This window comes from Somniosus microcephalus, chromosome 11 (assembly GCF_052327205.1).
Source record: "Somniosus microcephalus isolate GS21.2 chromosome 11, FLI_Smic_1.0, whole genome shotgun sequence".
Taxonomy (NCBI): Eukaryota; Metazoa; Chordata; class Chondrichthyes; order Squaliformes; family Somniosidae; genus Somniosus; species Somniosus microcephalus.
Window position 1 is genome coordinate 11,260,188 of NC_140997.1, and position 24,323 is coordinate 11,284,510.

General features: G+C 45.4%; 2 protein-coding genes across 5 annotated transcripts in view; one reads left to right on the forward strand and one right to left on the reverse strand.

Moving 5' to 3' along the window:
- Positions 1-24,166, reverse strand: part of LOC147110318 (mitotic spindle assembly checkpoint protein MAD1-like) — a 362,457-nt gene extending 338,291 nt beyond the window's left edge. For 3 of the 4 annotated variants that reach the window (XM_086000210.1, XM_086000211.1, XM_086000212.1), the window contains exons 1-7: positions 24,055-24,137; positions 18,944-19,106; positions 12,633-12,773; positions 9,881-10,060; positions 4,650-4,774; positions 3,620-3,701; positions 2,752-2,882 (exon numbers count right to left, since the gene is read on the reverse strand). In XM_086000210.1, the coding sequence (XP_085856336.1) occupies positions 2,752-2,882; positions 3,620-3,701; positions 4,650-4,774; positions 9,881-10,060; positions 12,633-12,773; positions 18,944-19,093 (809 nt within the window). In that variant the 5' untranslated portion in view covers positions 19,094-19,106; positions 24,055-24,137. Of the gene's footprint in view, positions 1-2,751; positions 2,883-3,619; positions 3,702-4,649; positions 4,775-9,880; positions 10,061-12,632; positions 12,774-18,943; positions 19,107-24,054 lie in introns of all 4 variants that reach the window. The other variant, XM_086000213.1, reaches the window with a different exon arrangement.
- LOC147110317 (mitotic spindle assembly checkpoint protein MAD1-like) overlaps positions 1-24,323 on the forward strand; it is a 998,542-nt gene that overhangs the window by 449,419 nt on the left and 524,800 nt on the right. The window lies entirely within an intron of this gene.

A 24,323-nucleotide genomic window follows, 5' to 3' on the forward strand; every position in this document is an offset into this window, starting at 1 on the left:
CACTCCCTCTATGGCAAGTATGTCCTTCCTTAGGCAAGGACACCAAAACTGTACACTATACTCCAGGTGTGGTCTTGCCAGGGCTCTATATAATTGCAGTAAGACATCTTTACTCTTGCACACAAATCCTCTTGTAATAAAGGCCAACATACCATTTGCTTCCTGATTGCTTGCTGTACCTGAATGTTAACTTTCAGTGATTCGTGTACAAGGACACCCAGGTCCCTCTGAACACCAACATTTCCCAATCTCTCACCATTTAAAAAATACTCTGCTTTTCTATTTTCCCTACCAAAGTGGATAACCACATTTCTCCACATTATATTCCATTTGCCATGTTCTTGCCCACTCGCTTAGCCTGTCTACATCCCCTTGAAGCCTCCTTGCATCCTCCTCACAACTTACATTCCCACCCAGCTTTGCATCATCAGCAAACTTGGATATATTACATCTATAGGAGAGCAAACCTTTAACAATGTCAGTGAACATGGGAACCAGAAAAGGAAGTTGGGTGGTCAGCAGTTTAGTGGGAATAGGGTCGAGGGAGCAGGAAGTGGGTCTCATGGACAAAATGAGCGTGGCGAGGTCAAGAGGGGAGATCGAAGAGAAACTGGAGAAAGATGCGAGTTCAGTGCTAGGGCAGGGGGAACCTTAGAGGAAGTTTAGCATGGTGGGCTAGGGGAAGGAAGAGAAGTGGCAGAGGCAGCTGATCAGATGGTCTCAATCTTAGAGGCAAAGGAGTCCATGAGCTCCTCGCACTTGTTGTTGGAAGTGAGCGCGGAGGAGACGGGAGAAGGGTTTAAGAAGACGGTTAGCAGTGATGGATAGAAGCTGGGGGTTAGCTTTGAATTCCAGAATAATCCTGGAATAGTGAGCAGTTTTTGGCAGATAAGAGTAGGACCCGATAAGGTGGTCCAGTCAGATCTGGCAGTGAATGGCTAAACCAGTTGTCCACCATATCCGTTCAAGTCTGCGTCCCTTGGACTTGAGGGAACAAAGAGGAGGGCTGTAGCCACATGGAACGGCCAGGGTGAGAGAGAATAATGATTTTAATGGGACTAGGGCATCAAAAGTGGTAGTGAGGGTGTGATTGAGCAGATCGGTAGCTGCAGAAATGTTGTGTTGAATGGAGGGCCAAAGGCTGGACAGTTGGGGTTTCGTAAGTGCATTTGAGAGAGAGTTTGGAGAGTGTGTTTTCTCAGGGGCAGACACAGAAGGAAGTAGGCTTGGGTGAGGGAAGGGGGATGTGGGTGGAGAGTGACATGGAAGTGGTCAGAGATGACCTTATCTGCGATTGACCCGGTGGGAGTAGCGAGGCCACGAGAGATGGCAAGGTCAAGGGGGTGGCCGTGAATATGGGTTGGAGAGTGCACATGGCAGGAGAGATTAAGGGAGGAGGGTAGTGAACTCAGAGAAGAGAAAGCATGATGAATTGAGATAGAGGTTGATAGCACCAAGGATGAGAAGTCGCTCGGTGCAGAGGCTGAGGGAGGAAAGCTTTGAAGATATCTCGGGGATAACATTTCTGTCGTACTTGGGTGGGCGGTAGAGAACGAGAATTTTTTTTTAAATTGCAGGGCTACGGGGAAAGGGCAGGGGAGTGGGACTAGCTGAAGTGCTCTTGCAGAGAGCCGGCATGGGCTCGATGGGCCGAATGGCCTCTTTCTGTGCTGTGACCATTCTATGATTCTAGGTGAGAGGGGTGGAACAAGGTGAGATGCTCAAAGGAGGAGAAAGTGCCAGAGGAGTAGGGGCACAGACCAAGGTGTGATTTGGTGATGAGAAACACACCGCCACCACAGCAGTCTGGGCGGGGCAAGTGATGAAAGGTATAGCCAAGCGGGGAGGCTTCATTTAAGGGTACGGCGTCATCACCCCTCAGCCAAATTTCCGTCAGGGCCATGACGTTGATGCAATCATCCACGATAAGCTCATGGATGGCAAGGGCCTTGTTTGCAAGTGAACGGGTATTCTGCAGGGAGATGCAGAGATGGTTGGTGATGGCGTCCACAGGGTGAGCACTTGAAGGGGTGAGTTGCGCCGGGAGGAGATTGGCGAGATTAGCCCCCTCGCGGGCACGCTGGGCAGGAAGGTCAGTGGGAGAGTAGGAAGGTCGAAGATTAATGAAGTGTTGGGGTAGCGACCAGAGGGCAACTAGAGAGGTTCTGCCCCATTGTTGGAACAACATAGAAGTTTTGCCCTGGATCTGACCCTGTGCTATAACTGATCTGGAAGCATGTAATGCCATCACTTCAGAGCATGAAAAAAAAGTTTTGAAAGAAAGACCGACTTGCATTTCTATAGCACCTTTCACAACCACAAGATCATCACAAAGCTCTTTACAGCCAAAGAAGTACGTTTTGAAGTGTAGTCACTATTGTAATGTAGGAAACACAGCAGCTAATTTGCGCACAGCAAGCTCCCACAAGCAGCAATGTGATAATGACCAGATAATGATTTTTGTGATGTTGATTGAGGGATAATTCTACCCTCTTGAGCATTCCTGATTATAATTGCTCAACCATTAACTGGAGCGCGTTACATAGCAGCAACACACACAGATGCAGAGAATGGCAACTATGAGTATGGACAACAGTCTCTTATGATCAAATAGGGTGATTTAAACTGAAGGGATATTGTGTTTTGATTTTGTTTCACTATGTTACAAGGAAATAATGCATATATTGTTGAGCAGCTTCACCAGAAGAGGTTAATTAAGTGGTCATGGCCAGCTTTGGATATCAATCCTACCTGTAATAGGCATTCTTCTCCTTCAGCTGTCGGAGCTCTTTCTCCAGCTCGGGGATTCGAGCCAGATCTGACCGCATGTTCTTCACAATCACAGAGTCCTGTTCCTGCTGAGCTATTTTATTCTCCAATTCCTGCAGAATTAACAAACATTAATATCGGGATTCTTAAGTTTTATTTATTCGCTCCCCATTTTTTCCTGGAGTACCATCTCATGGATGCCTCTCGGACTTGGTCCAAGTGGTCATTCTTCAAGTGTAATCGCTCAACAGCAAGCCGTGGCAGGCAACGTGACAGCAGGGGGCATCACTGCCAAGTCCAATCTGCTCTCGCACACATACACACTTTGCAACAGTGGTCAGTGAATAACAACTGGAAGCACAAATTGTGGATGACTTCTCTCCCCTCCCCCAAACCAGGGCAGAGGCCAACCGCAGCAAGCTAGCTGTAACCCCAGCCAATGTTCCCTCTATTTTTTTGGGGTGCGCGGCCCCTTTAACGGGCTTGGCAGCCCAATCAGATTTTCACACATGCGCATTTTTTTCCCATTTAAAAGTCGGCGAGCAGCCTGCGCGGGACCTCCAGACCGCTGTGCAGCTCAACGGGAAAGCGGCCGCCAGTGGAGTAAAGCCCAATGGGAACTGAAACATGGAGCTTTTAGCCCACATGGCTTAAGTTCTGTACAAGGTGGTGCTTGAGTAAAGTAGTCTTTATCACAACGTTGCTCTTGAATCCCCCACCTCCTCTGGCACCTTCTTCTCCTTCAAGCACCTCAGTTGGTGATGCCCATTAATCATGTCCTTTTCAATGAAGCACATAACACCCTCCTTACTGTCCTGTGAACAGGCAGGCTGAGCAAAGTGTTGCTCACCTTCAATCTCTGCTCATTCTCAGCATTGACCACTTGAGCTGCTTCCAGTACCTGAACCTTCTGCACAGCCTCCTGCCACTTCCTGTTTAGGGAAAGGAAACAAGACTTAGCTCTGTTAAAACCAAGTTGGGGCAGAGAAAGGAAGAGATATACTAGAAGGAAAATGAAGCCGCGAACTCCAAGAACTAAAGGATTTCAACATAAAGGGATTTCCTGTTTTATTTCCTTCCAGTTTTTTCTAATCTCTGCCACTCTGCTTTGCAAAATTTCAATACAGGAATACAAGAAAGTCTCTATCTCTCAGCCACACAGATGAGAACTCCAGTTCAATCTCCTTTTCACGTGCTGCTTATTGAGCTACCACCTTACAAGTACTACCACCCTACAGTTGGTCGCAGTACCCCTAGGTTGGAGTGGTGGAAATTGACTAGGGTTCCACTCCTAATTGTTATACCGCTACGAAAAATGATAGATCAGGTTCAGCTGCAATGCCCTCACGGGCGAATAGCCTTCTTGACACTTAACATCTTAGCTCATGCATGAATAATGTTAACTCGGGGCGAGGCAGCGGAGGGCAACCATGCCCATGGAATCGGATCCCAGGGATAGAGTCGATGCCTTCAGCAAAGGAGAGAACCTTGTGGATGTCAAGCAAGGCCAACATAAAGTGGTCGGCTGCAATCCCACACCATCGTATAGCCTGATGACTAACTGAAGATAATGGGCAGTATCTGTACTCGTACAAGACGATTAGTGACTTACGCAAGATACTGGAGGGATGCCAGTTCCATTGGAACTGTACTCCAATATGAGTCAACGCCATCAAGAGGCGAAAGGAGACAAAATGGTTGGGAGAGGGAAGATTTTTATTTTTTTAGAAAGGAACAATTTATGGTTTTCTTCCCAGTCTCAAAAACTTCAATTACATCAAGAACTCTTTTGAAAAGCAGAAGCAGAGATGGGGATGAAAGCAACCACTGCATGGGGTTTGTGTCTGATGATGCGTCGCCTGGTTTATTTTTTGACATACTTGTGTTGTACTTCCACTTGCTCAAGCAACTCCTGACGCTCTGTGCTCGACGTTGCCAACTGCATCTCCTGAGTCATCTGTTTCCGCTGCTGCTCTGATATCTTGGCCTTTAGGACACCTATCGTCTGAATTATAAGACAGTGAAAGCACTATCGTTAGAGGAAACATTAAAACAGGAGAGTCACGTTCAAACTTTAATTCGCAAGATTATATTAACTATGTCTTGCATTTCTTTAACCACTGCCAGTTCTGTACATTTTTAAAAAAGGCACAATTGTTTTTAATGGCCAGGTATATAATCGACTTGGATATAAGGAGCACAATTTTGAAGTTTGCGGATGATACAAAACTTGGCAACATAGCAATAGTGAGCATGACAGTAGCAGACTTCAGCAGGACATAGACAGACTGGTGAAATGGGCAGACACTTGGCAGCTGCAATTTAATCCAGGTAAGTGTGAAGTGATTCACTTTAGGAGAAAAAACATGGAGGCACAGTACAATCTAAATGGTACTATTTTGAAGGGGTGAAAGAGCAGAGGGACCTGGAGGTGCATATTCACAAATCCTTTAAGGTGGCAGGGCAAGTTTATAAGGTGGTTAAGAAAGTGTATGGGATACTTGGCTTTGTAAATAGGGGCATTGAACACAAAAAACAAGGAAGTCTTGCCAAACCTTTGCAAATTTCTGGTTAGGCCTCAGCTGGAGTATTGTATACAATTCTGGGCACCACACTTCAGGATGGTTGTCAATGCCTTGGAGAATGTAGAGGAGGTTCACCAGGATGATACCAGGCATGAGGGAGTTCAGTTATGCGGAGGGATTGGAGAAGCTGGGATTGTTTTCCTTAGAGCAGAGGTGGCTAAAGGGAGACCTACTAGAGGTATTCAAAATTACGAGGAGTTTTGATAGAGCAAGTAGGAAAAAACTGTTTCCTCTGGCAAGTGGGTTGGTAACCAGAGGTCATAGATTTAAAATAATTGGCAAAAGAGTGAGAGGGGAAAGGAAGATACATTTTTTCCCCCAGAGGGTTGCGTAGCGTGGTATTAAACCATATGAATCCAACCGGATACTAGATTTGATTCCTTGGTCTGTGCTGAGTTAACTTTTTTTTGGGGTGGGGGGGGGGGGGGGAGGGGGGGGGGATGGTGCAAGGGGAAAGCGGGAAAGAAAAAAACAGGTCAGTGCTCCCACACCCAATTGCTACCTAGTGACACACGTAGAAAGCACACACATCAAACGAGGACAGAATCGGGCTCAGCTGTGATGCCTCCCATGGGCCAGTAACTCATCAACACCAATGACCGAAGCTCAAACATTAAGAATGGCCTCTGCTGCAAGATACCAGAGGGCAGCTGCCCCTCACCTCCCCAACATGAGCCACTGCCTTCAGAAAATGAGAAAGGCAGGGAAAAGAAACTGAAAATGCAGGGCACTATGAATTTGCAACAATGACATGTGGTGCAGCCTAGTTCAAGATGTCCGTCCGTCCGCTATACACTCAAAAGTTATAGAGCGTACCTACACATATGTTATATCAAAAGAAAGGTTATGATCAGGGGAGTGTCATAGGCATATTTACTTTTTGGTCAGACAAAAATTGTTCAGACAGTATACAAAAAACTTTTAAAAATCCACTCATTAGCGGTTGACCAATCCTACCACTCATTAGCATTGAGTGACATGATGGTTGACCAATCCTACAGTTCAGTGACCTGATGGTTGACCAATCGGTGCGTCACGGGCGGGACCTAATCCTGCAGCCTCCCGAAATTATCGCCGCCATTTTTCCCCCTGCTTTTCCTCAACAGCGAGCGGGGCAGCTGCGTCGGCCCGCCAGAGCGCGAGGTGAGTTGGGGTCACTCGGGCTGAGCCTCACAACCGCTCGGCCCGAGACACAGAGCGGGGGAGCGGCAGTGGGCGGCCGTCAACCGCGCGGCCCGAGACACAGAGTGGGGGAGCGGCAGCGGCCAGCCGTCAACCGCGCGGCCCTCTAAACTGCCCTAGCAACACCGGGCCCCCCAAGCTAGTACCAAATATTTTAATCCTACATTGCATAGATTTGTAACTCTAAAAAGAGCAACAGCAGTTATGGTGTCCCAGTATTAGGGCACAAATTAGTTCAATGATTACCGGCTAATTCAGTAAGCTTCCATGCTTGATTAAACATTACACGTATTTGGGGAAAAAGAACTTCGATTTGAAACATCATTCAGTATTGCAAAGTTATTTAAATTAAAGTTAATGTTCAAGCACAGAATATTTACAGATAATTGGTCTGATGCACCAATACAGGTATGGAAAAATAATTTTATTAATTGTGTAGGCAAGCATACCCTTCCAGAAGTAGTGTCAAAACCATTTGGGACTTTACTAAAAACTTTCTTGTATTGTGCTGGAGTACAGGAAACTCTTTTTTATCCGGCACCCACGGGACCGGCGTGGTGCCGGTTGATCAAAAAGTCCGGATTATAGAGAGTTATACTTACCAAGGTACGAGAGCCCCGTACATGGCCACAGGTGCAGGAGTCCCGGTTACACGGCCACAGATCCAGGAACCCCGGTTACACGGCCACAGATCCAGGAACCCCGGTTACACGGCCACTAATATACAGGAAATTGTGCGCTATCCGGCACCGACGGGACCGAGCTGTTGCCGTTCCCTCAAAACTGCCGGACACACCAGCGTTACTGTTGAAGCATACGGAGCTTTTCATCTCCGTATCTGACAACAAACACTGTTGCTTAGCAACAGCTTCTAAACAGTCGGCCCGTGCCTTGGAAGCATCTCTGTAGCTTAGCAACAGCTTCAGAGAGACGTTCCAGAGCCTGACTGTTGAAAAAAAAGCCACGAGAAGAAAAAAAAAGCCACGAGAAGAAAAAAAAACCTAACAAAACGGCTCCTGATTTTTGCTGGTGGCTCGAGCCTTAGCCTCCGGATAACACAAAGTTTCCTGTATAGTAAAACTTACCTGAACCTACTCCTGAATTTTGCCGGTTAAGAGAGTTTCCTGTACTGGGTTTCTAACGCGAGAGGTCCTCAGTACCTATGTAAATAGTATAGATCCCTCTTGTGGCATAAAATGGTTACTGTAGTGGTAGCACTCTCACCTCCAAGTCAGAAGGTTGTGGGTTCAAGTCCCACTCCAAGAGATTTGAGCACAAAATCGATGTTAACACTCCTCCTCCAACAACAACAACTTGTATTTATATAGCACCTTTAACATAGTAAAACATCCCAAGGAGTATTTTAAGACAAAAAAAAGTTAAAAGAGAAACAGCAGTTATGGTGTCCCAGTATTAGTGCACTGCATATTGAGGCATTTTTGACAGGGCACAAATTAGTTCAATTATTACCGTCATTCGGGCGCGGCGTTAAAGCGAGGCCCCAGCTGCCCTCTCAGGTGGGCGTAAAAGATCCCATGACACTAATTCGAAAAAAACCAGGGGAGTTCGCCCGGTATCCTGGCCAATATTTATTCCTCAACCAACATCACTCAAACAGGATTATCTGGTCATGATCACATTGCTATTTGTGGGACCTTGCTGTGTGCAAACTGGCTGCCGCATTTCCCACATTAAACACCTCAAAAAGTACTTCATTGGCTGTAAAGTGCTTTAGGACATTGTTAAAGGCGCTATGTAAATCTAAGTCTTTCTTTCTTTAATTTACTGCACAAATCCAACACACTCTTACACTGGGATTTTCTGCAGATCTCAAACTGGTAGAATTTTCCACTCCCAAGACAATTTCCAGCTTGTCCATTTATTGGTGTGCACTAACGAGATGGACTTTGCTACCACCCCATTTCCAATGTTTCTGCAGGGCAAACAACAGCATTCATTGTACACAGCTCTGAAGATTGTCACACCATGTCTCAAATTGCTCATATACTGTATCCCAACATGCTATTTTCTGAGTGAAGTTCATCTAATTTGCATTTGAATGAATAAATACTAACTGCTTCCACCTTCTCCCGAGGGAGCCTGTTCCATAGATTTAATACTCGCTCACTGAAATATTGAATTTACCCCCCTTCAAGCAGAGTGTCATGGTTTACATTATCTAGTCCCTTTGGAATCTTAAAAATAGCAATCATAACACCCCTCAATGTTCTCCTTTCCAGTGAGAACAAGTCCAATTTACATAATCGCTCCACATAATCCAATTCCTCCATCCCCTCAATCACTCTGGTTACCCTCTTCTGTATACTTTTACTAGCAGTTACATAAATTGACGTTGCAGTTAGTGTAGGTGGTGATGACAGTGAGATAAAAGAAGCAGAGCTTCGAACCACTGAAAGGCAAATTTAGGACAGAAGAGTTTCTTTCCACAAACAGTAATCAACATGTGAAATGGACCTCTGCATAGGTCAGAGGAGGCACAAACCTTAGCGGCATTTAACAGCCTGTCAGGCGTGGTAATTACAGGATGTACTTATTTATTTTTGATGGATGAGCCAAGATGGGCTAATGGACTTTCTCGTCTGTTTTTAAACTTGTGATCTTGCTAATCGCAAGAACTAAATCTGCTTTTAACCAATTCGCAAATTAAAACACTAATGATCCAAACAGGAGTTTGCACTTGTTCTCATTTTTGCGTTCAAATCCCTCCATGGCCTCGCCCCTCCCTATCTCTGTAACCTCCTCTAGCTCTACACCCCTCCGAGAACTCTGCGTTCCTCCAATTCTGGCCTCTTATGCATCTCTCATTTCCTTCAACCCTCCATTAGCGGCCATGCCTTCAGCTGTCTAGGCCCCAAGCTCTGGAGCTCCCTCCCCGAACCTCTACGTTTCTGCCTCTCCTCCTTTAAATCGCTCATTAAAACCTACCTCTTTGACCAAGCTTTTGCCTACAGTCCTAATATTTGTCAAATTTTGTCTGATACGGCTCCTGTAAAGCATCTTGGGATGTTAAAGGTGTTATATAAATGCAAGTTGGTGTTGCGGCGAGTTCCCAGTCTCCACTGTGCCACCATGAGAAGCGGACTCCAGGCCTTTCCCTACATCAGAGCGCGAGTTACCCCAAGGCCCCTAACTACTGCTAACCAACAAAGGTCAGCAAGATTGGAGTCAATAAAAAACGGCAGTAGACGAGCAGAAAAATGGGCAGAATAAAATATGCTTTAAGAAAATAAACTCACTCATTTGAGATTTGGAGTAGCAGTTTAGGTTTTATGCAGCTTGAAAGATTTTATCGTTTTATAATTGTTACTCAGTCAGTCCTTTACCTGATTGGCTTCAGCAAGCTTTTCTTCTTTCTCTTGAAATTTCTTGTTCTGGAGCCCGAGCTCCTCCTTCAATGACTTATTCACATCAATCTGGTCCTTCAATTTTGCCTCAGCCTCCGCTTCCTTCTCCTGCAGTTGTTTTACTTGGGTCACTAACTCCTGGTTCCGGTCTGCTTCTCGCTACACAAAAGAAAAAAAAGACAGTAACTACTTCAAAAGAATCCAAATCACAACAAAAATATACTTAGAAAATATTAATAACTACGATTGAAAATCTCCAATAGCATAAATCTGGTTCCTGCTCTGCAATCTACTTTCTCAAGCTCAACTATCTTCATAGCATTTAACACAAAAACATATCAATCACAGCCTGTGGTTGTCATTGTTTTCATATCTTCAAACTCCTCCCTTGGAGAATAGTGTGAAGTAGTGGATGGATTCGCAGGCTCATCAACAGTCTGCAAAGTGAATGCTCTTTCCTTAGTGTAGTGGTTATGTTGCTGGACTAGTAATCTAGAAGCCAAAACTACCAAGAGAAAGTGAGTTCAAACCCCACACATGCCTTGCAACTAATAACACTGTAGCGCTGGCAAAAGGAGGATGATAACTAGTGCAGGACGACTTGAAGTGTGAAGAGGGTTTTAATGCCAGAACAGTTTGGAGATGCTGCTCATATTTTGCATATATTATACTCTTGACACCTCCTCCTACCTCCCCCTGGACCATGGCCCCACTACCGAACATCAAACCATCTTTTCCAAGATTGTCACTGACCTCATCTCCTCTGGAGATCTTCCCTCCACAGCCGCCGACCTCACAGTACCCCAACCCCGCTTCTACCTCCTTCCCAAAATCCACAAACAGGACTGCCCTGGTAGACCCACAGAACTTATCTCTTCCTATCTCAACTCTATTTTTTTCTCCCCTTGTCCAGTCTCTTCCCACCTACATCCGCGGCTCTTCTGACACCCTCCGCCACTTATGGACGTCCAATTCCTCCACACCTCCATCCCCTACCAGGATGGCCTGAGGGCGTCCGCTTCTTCCTTGCAGAGGCCCAACCAGTCCCCATCCATCACCACCCTCCTTCGCCTGGCTGAATTTGTTCTCACATTGAACAACTTCTCCTTTGACTCCACTCACTTCCTCCAAATTAAAGGATTTGCTATGGGAACCCACATGGGTCCTAGCTATGCCTGCTTTTTCATGGGATATGTGGAACATTCTTTGTTCCAGTCCTACTCAGGTTCCCTCCCTCACCTCTTTTTCCAGTACATTGATGACTGTATCGGTGCCGTTTCCTGCTCTCGCCCTGAACTAGAAAATTTCTTTTCACTTTGCTTCCAATTTCCACCCTTCCCTCACCTTCACATGGTCCATCTCCGACTCTTCCCTTCCCTTCCTAGACTTCTCTGTCTCCATCTCTGGAGATAGGCTATTGACAAACATTCACTATAAGCCCACTGACTCCCACAGCTACCTGGACTACACTTCCTCACACCCCACTTCCTGTAAGGACTCTATTCCATTATCCCAGTTTCTCCGTCTCCGCCGCATCAGCTCTGACGATGCCACCTTCCATACCAGTGCTTCTGACAGGTCTTTCTTTTTCCTCAACCGAGGATTCCACTCTACTGTGGTTGACACGGCCCTTGACTGTGGCTGTTCTATTTCCCGCACTTCTGCTCTCATCCATTCCCCTCCCTCCTGGAACCACAATAGGGTTCCCCTTGTCCTCACCTTTCACCCCACCAGCTTCCACATTCAACGGATCATCCTCCACCATTTCCGCCACCTCCAGCGTGATCCCACCACCAAACACATCTTCCCCCTCACCTCCCCTTTCAGCATTTCGAAGGGACCGCTCCCTCTGCGACACCCTGGTCCACTTATCCATCACCCCCAACACCCCTTCCCTTTCGCCCAGCACCTTCACATGCAAGCGCAGGAGATGCAACACATGCCCTTTCACCTCCTCCCTTCCCACTGTCCAGGGCCCCAAACACTCCTGCCAGGTGAAAGTGATTTACTTGTACTTCCTGCAATTTAGTATACTGTATTCTCTGCTCACGATGTGTTCTCCTCTACATTGGGGAGACCAAACGCGGATTGGGTGACCGCTTTGCGGAACACCTCCATTCAGTCCATAAGGGTGACCCCGAGCTTCCGGTCGCCTGCCACTTTAATTCTCCACTCCACTCCGACCTCTCCGCCCTCGGCCTCTTACACTGTTCCAATGAAGCTCAACGTAAGCTCAAGGAACAGCACCTCATCTTTCGATTAGGCACTTTTCAGCCTTCTGGACTCAACATCGAGTTCAACAATTTCAGACCATAACCTCTACCCCCATCTATTTTTTCATTTTTTTTTTCCTCTCTCACATGGCAGCTGGCGATCATTCTGCCTTTGCCATTTACACTTCATCTAGAGTAATCTTTTGTATCTTAACTTGTCCCATTACCATCTCCTTTTGCCTCGCACCATCATCCCTTTTGTCTCTTAATCTCTCCTGCCTTCCATCCTATCACAGACCTTCCCTTTTGTTCTTTCCTCCCCTCCCCCTTTCCCTGCCCCTACACTTGCTTAAAAACGTGCTCCATCTCCAACTTTTTCCAGTTCTGACGAAAAGTCATCGACCTGAAACGTTAACTCTGTTTCTCTCTCCACAGGTGCTGTCTGACCTGCTGCGTGTTTCCAGCATTTTCTCTTTTTATCTCTTATATTTTGCAACTCCCTGTACCTACGCACATACCTCATAGTTCCAGGAACTAGTCTGTGCTGCCTTCTCCAGTTCAATCCTGGCCCGTTTATGGCTGACCTCCATCTTCTGTTTCTCCCGTTCCACCTCTAGAATGCGTGAATGAGAACGAACGTACTCAGCCTGCTCTTCGACCTGGAAAATGTACAGCAGGCAAATTTTAAACAGACCTATTTTAATTTTATTCCATTTTTGGGAGGGGGTGGTGGCAGGGGGAAGAGAGGTTGGAAGAATGAGAGAGTTGTACCATATTAGCAGACATGTAGAACATAAGAAATAGGAACAGGAGTAGGCCATACAGCCCCTCGAGACGGCATTCACTAAGATCATGGCTGATCTATCACAGAATCTACAGTGCAGATAGAGGCCATTTCGGCCCATCGAGCCTGCACCGACACATATCCCACCCTATCCCCGTAACCCCACGTATTTAATCCCCTAACACTAAGGGTCAATTTATCATAGCCAAATCAACCTAACCTGCACATCTTTGGACTGTGGGAGGAAACCGGAGCACCCGGAGGAAACCCACGCAGACACAGGGAGAATGTGCAAACTCCACACAGACAGTCGCCCGAGGCCAGATTTGAACCCGGGTTCCTGGCGCTGTGAGGCAACAGTGCTAACCACTATGCCACCGTGCCTACCTCAACTCCAATTTCCCACCCGGTCCCCATATCCCTTGATTCCCCGATTGCCCAAAAATCCATCACTCAGTCTTGAATTATTTAATCAAGCGGAGACGCCTCTGACTGAAAACAGATGGTGACCTTTATATCCACGACACAGTTTATTGTGGTTATATCATTTTGTGAACTTTGAAAAAAAATTTACCATGTAAATATTTGAAGGTTTGGGATAATGTTTGATGTAAATAAACAATCTATTTGCTGGGAAAATTTAAAATACATTGCATCAAATACAAACATATTACACATGAGCCAACAGAACATGTTGTGGTAGTACGACATGCCAACAGGATAACCGTGGCTCAGTGATAGCACTCTTGTCTCCGAGTCAGAAGATTTGGGTTCAAGCCCACTCCACAGACTTGCGCACGTAATCCAGGCTGACACTCCAGTGCAGTACCGAGGGAGTGCTACACTGTCGGAGGCGCAGTCTTTCGGATGAGACATTAAACAGAAGTCCCATCTGCCCTCTCAAGTGGGAATAAAAGATCCCATGGCACTACTTCAAAGAAGAACAAGGGAGTTCTCCCCAGTGTGCTGGCCAATATTTATTCCTCAACAAACTTCTAAAAACACATTATCTGGTCATTTATTGCTGTATGTGAGAGCTTTGTGTGTGCAAATTGCCTGCTGCATTTCCTACATTACAACAGTAACCACACTTCATTGGCTGTAAAACACTTTGGGATATCTCGAGGTTGTGAAAGGCGCTATATAAATGCAGGTCTTTTCTTTCTTAAAAGAGCTTTTTATACTCATGACAAACATTCTTCAGATGGCTCCACAGTAGATAAATGCACCCTATGGTGTGTTGGATTGATGGTCTTTGTCGAGTCAGTTGATCTCAACCAGGGAGCTATAGGGACACAACAATTGCCTTCAGTGTTTTTGGGCTGGGGAGCGGAGCAGGAAAAAAAAATGATCTGCCAGAGTTCCTATTCTTAACTGCTGTCCTGTCACCTTGCTGAGGTGACACATGCAGACATGGGGCAAGAACTCGGCTCCGCTGCTGTGGTTCAGTACTCCACAGCTTTTCAAACGAGGGCCCCTGGACCATTTTTATGCGTTCTTCTGTTTTTGCTGACTTTAAAAACACAGTTTATTATGGAGATAGTATCACATTTTTCCAACTCTGAAATATATTTTAAACCATGTACATATTTGAAGATCTGGGATAATGAACAAACACATGCTTGGTGTAAATAAACAATCCATCTGCCTAAAGACAAGTAAAAATACATTGCATCAAATGCAAATACATTACAAAAGGTAATATTTCAATGTTGACATTTTTATGTTGCTGTATACCAATAAATAAAACACATTTTCTGTAATGTACTCCTTCGTGTAGGTAGGACATGGAGGCTCCCCTAGGACTGGACTAATATTCGCAGGGGGATGGGGCGGTCCTTGGGACTATTTATATGGGAAAAGACTGAAAAGCACTGGAGCAGATTTGTCTTGTAACCTTACAATTCCATTTGGAAGGCTGTTAGTGCCCATGAAATCATATCCCCCTGCGTATGTCACAACCTTTTTGAGAACCTTCTACAAACAGTACTCAGACATGAATAAACTAGGATCATCAGGGTCAGTTACATCATCTACAGGGCGTGCATATTGCGCCATCATTACCGGCACTGTTAGAAATGAGGGTACCCAAAATATATGGGGTTATGCGAATGAAATTGTGACGTGAATACTGTGTTTAGATGATTGTATCAGAACTGGAGACAAATGTGTCTCTTCAGAATAGCTGGATAGATGCTTACAATTTGCTTATGTTTTTGGTCCCCTGCAGATGTTATAACATTCTGCAGCGTGATGGTCATATATGACCTTGTTTCCAGGCTAGCTATCTGCTGTTTGTAAGTTAGGATTTCAACTTTGTTTTATGTATCTTTAATAATTTGACCAACTAAGGCTCAATGCCCATGTTTCTTCCATTACTGCTAATAACCATATTATAATGCGAAGTTAGGATTTTGACTTTGTTTAGCAAAACTGCTTTAAAATGCTTAAGTTAACCAGTGTGTGAGAATAGCGTTGGGAATTTAATTATTCATTCCATGGTACAATAGTCTGATAATGGAATGAAATAGCTACTTGAACAGTGTGAACATAAATAACATAACAAGCAGCTACGAACATTTGAAGGCCAAGAATGGCATGTCTGTCTCCAAATTTGAGAGGATAAGGACAGGAGAGATAGGAGGAAATCAGATGGATGGGCCTTCAGAATGTATAAACAGGAAAGGCAAATAGGGAAGAGCACGAGGCCCCTTAGGGGAGGGCTTTCATCTGAAAATTAAGACAAAGAACTCAACACACCATTGGGCACCTTCCCTATTTGCCTTTCCTGTTTATACATTCTGAAGGCCCATCCATCTGATTTCCTCCTATCTCTCCTGTCCTTATCCTCTCAAATTTGGAGACAGACATGCCATTCTTGGCCTTCAAATGTTCGTAGCTGCTTGTTATGTTGTTTATGTTCACACTGTTCAAGTAGCTATTTCATTCCATTATCAGACTATTGTACCATGGAATGAATAATTAGATTTCCAACGCTATTCTCACACACTGGTTAACTTAAGCATTTTAAAGCAGTTTTGCTAAACAAAGTCAAAATCCTAACTTAGCATTATAATATGGTTATTAGCAGTAATGGAAGAAACATGGGCATTGAGCCTTAGTTGGTCAAATTAAAGATACATAAAACAAAGTTGAAATCCTAACTTACAAACAGCAGATAGCTAGCCTGGAAACAAGGTCATATATGACCATCATGCTGCAGAATGTTATAACATCTGCAGGGGACCAAAAACATAAGCAAATTGTAAGCATCTATCCAGCTATTCTGAAGAGACACATTTGTCTCCAGTTCTGATACAATCATCTAAACACAGTATTCACGTCACAATTTCATTCGCATAACCCCATATATTTTGGGTACCCTCATTTCTAACAGTGCTGGTTAAATGGTCTTGTCAATATTTTACATCAGGCCCACCCCTAAAAAAGGGTATGAGAGAAAGACCTGAAAAGCCCTTAACACAGACAGTGGAGGGGAGAGCCATACAAGAGTGGGGCTGGTCTAACACCCTTCCGGGAGTGGACCCATTCTTGGAGGTTCTAGACGAGAGGAAGAAAGGCCATAAGCCGAAGAACAGTTCGCGCATGCCAGCCATCTGTCCAATTGGGACTGGTTCCAGCTGCTTGTCACGGTCGTATGTTTTTGCTGTATAACTAGTGCGTTATATTCCATCTTAAACTCTGATAAAACACAATATTCCCACCATATTGGTTTGCAGTCGATCCTGATTATCTGAAAGACCAGAGATAATCTAATCTCTACAGCACAGTATTTCCAATCCAGAAGTATTCCCACATACACAACTGCCGGGGCTGGATTTACCAGCTCAGCCTCCTCTCCCTCCCACTCTCCTCTGCACCCCACAAAATGTAGCGTCACACCAACTGTGGGGTCAGTCTGGTTATAGAACTATTTCACGAGCCTGTAAAGGTTTGCTGAAGGCAGCCAATGGCAAAATTAACATTTCCTCTAACAAAAGAGAACAGATTTAAAGTGCCAAAGCATCTGCTACTTTGTAATCACACAGTAGAAGTAGCTCGAGAGCAACACATCAATTCTCTCTCAGATTGTCGCTTTTTTCCCCCGTGTGGGAGTCCCTTGCCTCAAATCAACAACTATGGCAGAGAACGCATTCTGTGAGAAAACAATGTGCTAGACAAGGACAGCATGTCGACTCTGCATCACTGCTGACAAGGAGATCTCTCAATTTAACCACAAGCTCTTGTTTTCTTTCTTGTCCCAAAGTATTTGCTACTTGAAGGGAAAAAATTTGCAGGGCTGTGGGGAAAGGCTGCACCATTGGTGGCCGTGCCTTCCACTGCCTGGGCTCGAAGCTCTGGAATTCCCTCCCTAAACCTCTCCGCCTCTCCACCTCCTCCTTTAAGACGCTCCTTAAAACCTACCTCTTTGACCAAGCTTTTGGTCATCTGTCCTAATATCTCCTTCTGTGGCTCAGTGTCAAATTTTGTCTGATTACGTTCCTGTGAGGCACCTTGGGACTTTTGTTACATTAAAGGCATGATATAAATTTAAGTTGCTGTAATCGTTGTTGAACCCGGCTGGTAGGAAGTCACTTAGTGACCAACACCCAGGAATGAAATTATACCGCAGGCGGTGCTAATGACCAAATGCACAGATCAGCAACACACTTTCCTGACTCCATCTGCTCGGTTCCTGATCTCAAACCTGTTGAGAAGGCACGCACCAATCAGAGGATGCGGCATGCCCCGACCCCGGAGTGGGGGTGGGGGGGAAATAAAGAAAAACATTTCGGGGAAGAGAATGAATTTCTCGCAACCCTTGAAATAAATAGCAAGACAGCAGACTCGCATAGATGATGGGGTAATTTACAGAAAAAGGAGAAACTTACCTAAAAATGCCCTTAAAAAAAAAAACTTTGCCTACAGCACAGATTTTGTTTGTTTTTTTCCCCCTCCCCGCCATCCATTTCCTCCCTTCTTGCCTGAAAGGCTAGCTGGAGTATGATTCTTTATTTAACCAATTTGGAGAACCCCCCAACTGTCACCAGACAGAGATCAGCTAACTCAGCACCCACAGGGGATTGAATCAAGGATCCTCCTGGTCTGTAGGGCTCAGCTACTCACTGGATTGAGTCGCTGGACTTTTTTTTTTTTTTAATGCATTCATGGGATGTGGGCGTCGCTGGAAAGGCCAGCATTTATTGCCCATCCCTAGTTGCCCTTGAGAAGGTGGTGGTGAGCCGCCCTCTTGAACCGCTGCAGTCCATGTGGTGAAGGTACTCCCAACAGTGCTGTTAGGGAGGGAGTTCCAGGATTTTGACACAGCGACAATGAAGGAACGGCGATATATTTCCAAGTCAGGATGGTGTGAGACTTAGAAGGGAACTTGGAGGTGGTGGTGTTCCCATACGCCTGCTGCCCTTGTCCTTCTAGGTGGTAGAGGTCACGGGTTTGGGAGGTACTGCCAAAGAAGCCTTGGCGAGTTGCTGCAGTGCATCTTGTAGATGGTACACACTGCAGCCACGGTACGCCGGTGGTGGAGGGAGTGAATGTTTGAGGTGGCGGATGGGGCCAATCAAGCAGGCTGCTTTGTCCTGGATGGTGTCGAGCTTCCTGAGTGTTGTTGGAGCTGCACTCATCCAGGCAAGTGGAGCGCATTCCATCACACTCCTTACTTGTGCCTTGTAGATGGTGGAAAGGCTTTGGGGAGTCAAGAGGTGAGACACTCGCCGCAGAATACCCAGCCTCTGACCTGCTCTTGTTGCCACAGTATTTATGTGGCTGGTCCAGTTAAGTTTCTGATCAATGGTTACATTCAGGATGTTGATGGTGGGGATTCGGTGATGGTAATACCGTTGAATGTCAAGGGGCTTCACTCTGCAGTTTCAGAGGTGCATGCTGAATAAGCACCAGTCGAGCCACTACCCAGTTTGAAATGTCTGGTTTGCAATATTTTCTCATTACGCAATGTTCTCAGTACAGCAATGTTTTCTCACTACTGCAATGTATTCTGTCGACACTGTGAGCAGACAATGTACTAACCTGGATTCTTTGCTGGTACTGCAACTGTAACATTCTCGAGGTAGAGCTTGGCTCACTTGTGCTGGGTACAGTAGCCGAGCTTTGTGACAAAAAGTTGTTGAAGGAACGCAAAGTGGAGAAGACGGTGGTATTCTCTCCTAGATCATCCATTCTGTTGGCTGCCCTGCAAAAAGTACAGCAAAACTCATTTATAGGGAAAGGTTATTTTAATAAATTTAAAAAAGGTATTTTCATCCTCTATATCTCCCCACCCCAGCCAAAAGCACAAGTAGCTGATCTTCTCCCAGGTATCTCTCCAAACCAGCTGCCAAGAGCTGCACGAGAGCAGCTTGGGCGTTATTCATCCTGAGTTTTCTCGACATGGTTTGACAGGGGAGGTGAAGGCAGCAGTGAAAGATCGGAGAATCTGCCTTCTTCTCAGCGGTCTCAAACCTCTCATCCCCTTCAAACTGCACGAACAAGGTTACAGCATTCACACCGAAGGATTGATGATTTAAGGTAATCACAACAGTCGATTATCAGAACAAAAACAACTTGCATTCATGTAGCACCTTTAACGTAGTAAAACATCCCAAGGCAAACTATTTCTAGGATTTCAATCTGGAAAGAAAAGAACTTGCATTTATATCGCGGCTTTCACGACTTCAGGGTTTCCCAAAGCACTTTACAGCCAATTATGTCTTTTTGAAGTGTAGTCACTGTTGTAATGTGGGTAACATGACAGCCAATTTGGGCACAGCAAGATCCCACAAACAGCAATGTGATAATGACCCGATAATCTGTTTTAGTGCTGTTGGTTGAGGAATAAATATTGGTCAGGACCCCTGCTCTTCTTCAAAATAGTGTCATGGAATCGATAACATCTACTTGACAGGGCAGACAGGAGCTCAGTTTAACATCTCATCTGCAGGACACCTCCAACAGTGCAGCACTCCCTCAGTACTGTACTGGGAATGTCGGCCTAGATTATGGGCTCAAGTCTCCAGAGAGAAGCTGTGATTTATGGACATCCTTAAGAGTCCCTCAAATTTAAATACACTTTCAGACAGCTTTATTTTTATCTATCCAGAGCTGCGGTTTATCCAATAACTTTCTTTTTAAATAAACTACTTCATTGCCATAGAGGAAGTAGTTCTTGCATCATTATTGATAATTTATTTACCTCTATACGTCCCCAGAGCAGGTAATTTAATTTACATGCCATGCATTAAATATAAATTTTGAACTCTAATTAATCACCACTGTCAAAATTAAAACAGCCTAACCGTGAGTACCTGGATATACAAGCACGCTATACCATCAGTGACAGAACCTAGGATATAGCACCCTCCCTAAGAGGGCAAGAAGCTTAGAATAGTGTCCCCCTCAACTGCTCTGATACATCTCCTTAAGGGGAACAATCACTGACAGAAACTGGAGAACACATCAACACTCAGGCATGAAGCAGTGAATGCAAATGCAGAGAACTAGGAAGCAGAAAAACCCCAACACAGATAGGAAGGATAAGATTTTAAACCGAGGCCCTATCTGTACTCTCGGGTGGACGTAAAAGATACCACAGCACTATTCTGAAGAGGAGCAGGGGGGAGTTCACCAATATTTATCCCTCAACCAACATTACCAAAACAGGTTATCTGTTCATTATGTCATTGCTGTTTGTAGGACCTTGCTGTGCGCAAATTGGCTGCCATTTTTCCAACAGTGACTACACTTCAAAAGTACTTCATTGGCTGTAAAGCACTTTGGGACGTCCTGTGGTCGGGCATGGTGCTATATAAATGCAAGTTCGGTCTTTCTTTTACGCTAGCAGGAATTTCCATACCTGCGGCAAACGTTCATCTCAAGAATAAGACACTTTGGACATGCCGCTCTCTGCTGCACTAAGAACCGCTTCCGAGAGGGCTCTCTACAGTGCACTGAGCTGCCATTAAAATGACACATTTCCGCTTGTCAGTCGTAACATGACTAAGTGTGGATGTACCACCCTCCTTCAAGCAAGCGCAAGTGTACTGAACCACGTAATGTACAACAAAAGCGTCAAAGTATTTACGCAGTTTCTTTTTATACCAACAGTTTTAATGCTTTTATACCTAGGGTGCAGATCCACAGGCACCAATATATTAATATATAAAAGTAGCATGGAGAGAGGATTGGGGGCAATATAGTAGCATGGACAGAGGATTGGTTAACAGACAGAAAAGAGAGAGTAGGGATAAACGGATCTTTTTCAGGTTGGCAAGCTGTAACTAGTGGGGTGCCGCAAGGATCAGTGCTGGGGCCTCAGCTATTTACAATCTGTATCAATTACCTAGATGAAGGAACCGAGTGTAATGTATCCAAGTTTGCTGATGATACAAAGCTAGGTGGGACAGTAAGCTGTGAGGAGAACACAAAGAGTCTGCAAAGGGATATAGATAGACTAAGTGAGTGGGCAGTAAGGAGGCAGACAGAGTATAATGTAGGGAAATGTGAGGTTATTCACTTTGGTACGAAGAATAGAAAAACAGAATCTTTTTTAAATGACGAGAAACTTTCAAATGTTGGAGTTCAGAGACATTTGGGTGTCCTTGTGCAAGAAACACAGAAAGCTAGCATGCAGGTACAGCAAGCAATAAGGAAGACAAATGGCATGTTGGCCTTTATTGCAAGGGGGTTGGAGTGTAAAAGTAAGGAAGTCTTGCTACAATTGTACAGGGCCTTGGTGAGACCACACCTGGAGTACTGTGCAGTTTTGGTCTCCTTATCTAAGGAAGGATATACTTGCCTTGGAGGCGGTGCAACGAAGGTTCACTAGATTGATTCCTGGGATGAGAGGACTGTCCTATGATGAGATTGTGTAGATTGGGCCTATACTCTCTGGTGTTTAGAAGAATGAGAGGTGATCTCATTGAAACATACAAGATTCTGAAGAGGATTGACAGGGTAGATGCTGAGAGGTTGTTTCCCCTGGCTGGAGTGTTTAGAACTAGGATGCAGTCTCAGGATAAGGGGTAGGCCATTTAAGACTGAGATGAGGAGGAATTTCTTCACAGGGTTGTGAATCTTTGGAATTCACTGCCCAGAGGGCTGTGCATGCTGAGTCTTTGAGTATATTCAAGGCTGAGACAGATAGATTTTTGGACACTAGGGGAATCAAGGGATATGGAGATCGGGCAGGAAAGTGGAGTTGAGGTTGATGATCAGCCATCTTATTGAATGACGGAGCAGGCTCGAGGGGCCGTATGGCCTACTCCTGCTCCTATTTCTTATGTTCTTAACTGCCCTCCCAATACCTGCCCCAAATGGCTGTTCTTCATTTGTGACAGTGTGTGAAGCTGTAATTGAAATCAAGACATTCAGATGACATCCTGATATGAGAAAGTGAAGCTCATAAGCTGTGTGAGATAGCAGTGAACTCTACGATTTGCATCACAAACTCTTAACAATCCTGTTTAGTGCTTTCCCCCACAACGATGCAGCTATGATCAGAGGCTAGTTGAGAGGGCAGAAGGGTGTATATTGCTTGTGGTCAATTTTTAAACTACCACACTTGCTAGACATCGCTGCAGGAGTTCCTCAGAGCAGTGTCCTAGGCCCAACCATCTTCAGCTGCTTCAATGACCTTCCCTCCATCATAGGGTCAGTGTGAATCTTCGCGGATGTTTGCACAATGTTCATTTCCATTCACAACTCCTCAGATAATGAAGCAGTCCATGCCCGTACACAGCAAGACCTGGATGACATTCAGGCTTGGGCTGATAAGTGGCAAATAACATTCGCGCCACACAAGTGCCAGGTAATGACTATCTCCAACAGGAGTCCAACCACTGCCCCTTGACATTTAACGTCATTACCACTGCCGAATCCCCCACCATCAACATCCTGGGGGGTCACGATTGACTGGAAACTTAACTGGACCAGCCACATAAATACTGTGGCAACAAGAGGTGGTCAGAGGCTGGGTATTCTGCGGCGAGTGTCTCACCTCCTGACTCTGCAAAACCTTTCCACAAGTAACAAGGCACAAGTAAGGAGTGTGATGGAATACTCTCCACTTGCCTGGATGAGTGCAGCTCCAACAACACTCGAAGCTCGACACCATCCAGGACAAAGCAGCTTGCTTGATCGGCAGCCCATCCACCACCTTAAACAGTCACTCCCTCCACCACCAGCGTACCGTGGCTGCAGTGTGTACCATCTACAAGATGCACTGCAGCAACTCACCAAGGCTTCTTCAACAGCACCTCCCAAACCCATGACCTCTACCATCTAAAAGGACAAGGGCAGCAAACGCATGGGAACACCATCACCTCCAATTTCCCCTCCAAGTCACACACCATCCTGACTTAGAAGTATATCTCCGTTCCTTCATCGTCGCTGGGTCAAAATCCTGGAGCTCCCTCTCTAACAGCACTGTGGGAATACCTTCACCACGTGGACTGCAGCGGTTCAAGAGGGCGGCTCATCTCCATCTTCTCAAGGGCAATGAGGGATGGGCAATAAATGCTGGCCTTGCCAACGATGCCCACATCCCAGGAACGAATAAAAAAGTTGATATTATCTGGTCTTCATTTACTACTATTCTTCCTTTTGTTCCTCTCCTAAAAGGTCTCAACTCCTTGCTGAGCTACATTTTCACAGGCACTGCTCATTCTTCAATACCTTCTCCAAGGAACCATTCTTCATGTGAGCCTCAACACTTCACGTGAGCCTCAACACTGATTGTCAAGCAGTCTATTCAACCAAAGACAAGCTCACAGCCGAGACTGCTGTTGTCTTCACCCAATGTTTAAGCATGGGTTGCTGTATAACAATCAAACAGGAACCATTGCAAATTTTCTCTTCCTCAACTAGAGACCCTGAGACAAACAGCAGCACCTTCACTACCCCAACTGCAACCCGATAACTCAGTACACACCACAATTGAATCTGGGATTTTCTTGGGCTCCATGATTCAGCTGCTCATTGGATAACCTCACTAAGCCACAAGGGGAGCCCTTAGAATAACGGTTTAACCTATATAACAAATAACATTCACTTTCTGAAGGAGGCTAGAAGATAATAGCTTTTATTAAATACATTTCTAAATAACACTGTTTTGCAATGGCTCAGTTGGCAAACACACTGCGTACCGGGGAAGTTCAAGGTTCAATTCCTGGTCACTTTGAGCTTGCTGATCAGGTGAGCTGGGTGCTTGTTTGGGCGGGACAGCTGGCTTCAACAACCCCTGAGCAAGCAGAAGGGGAGAAAAGTAAATCAGAACAGGATTCCTAATCCAGTGATCCCTCTGAACAGCAGCAGGATCGGGCTCTGCTGTGATCCCCTCCACAGTCAAACCATGTTAAGCCTACCATAACCCATTGTCTAGAGACACAAGACGGGAGGGCAACTGTCAAATGTG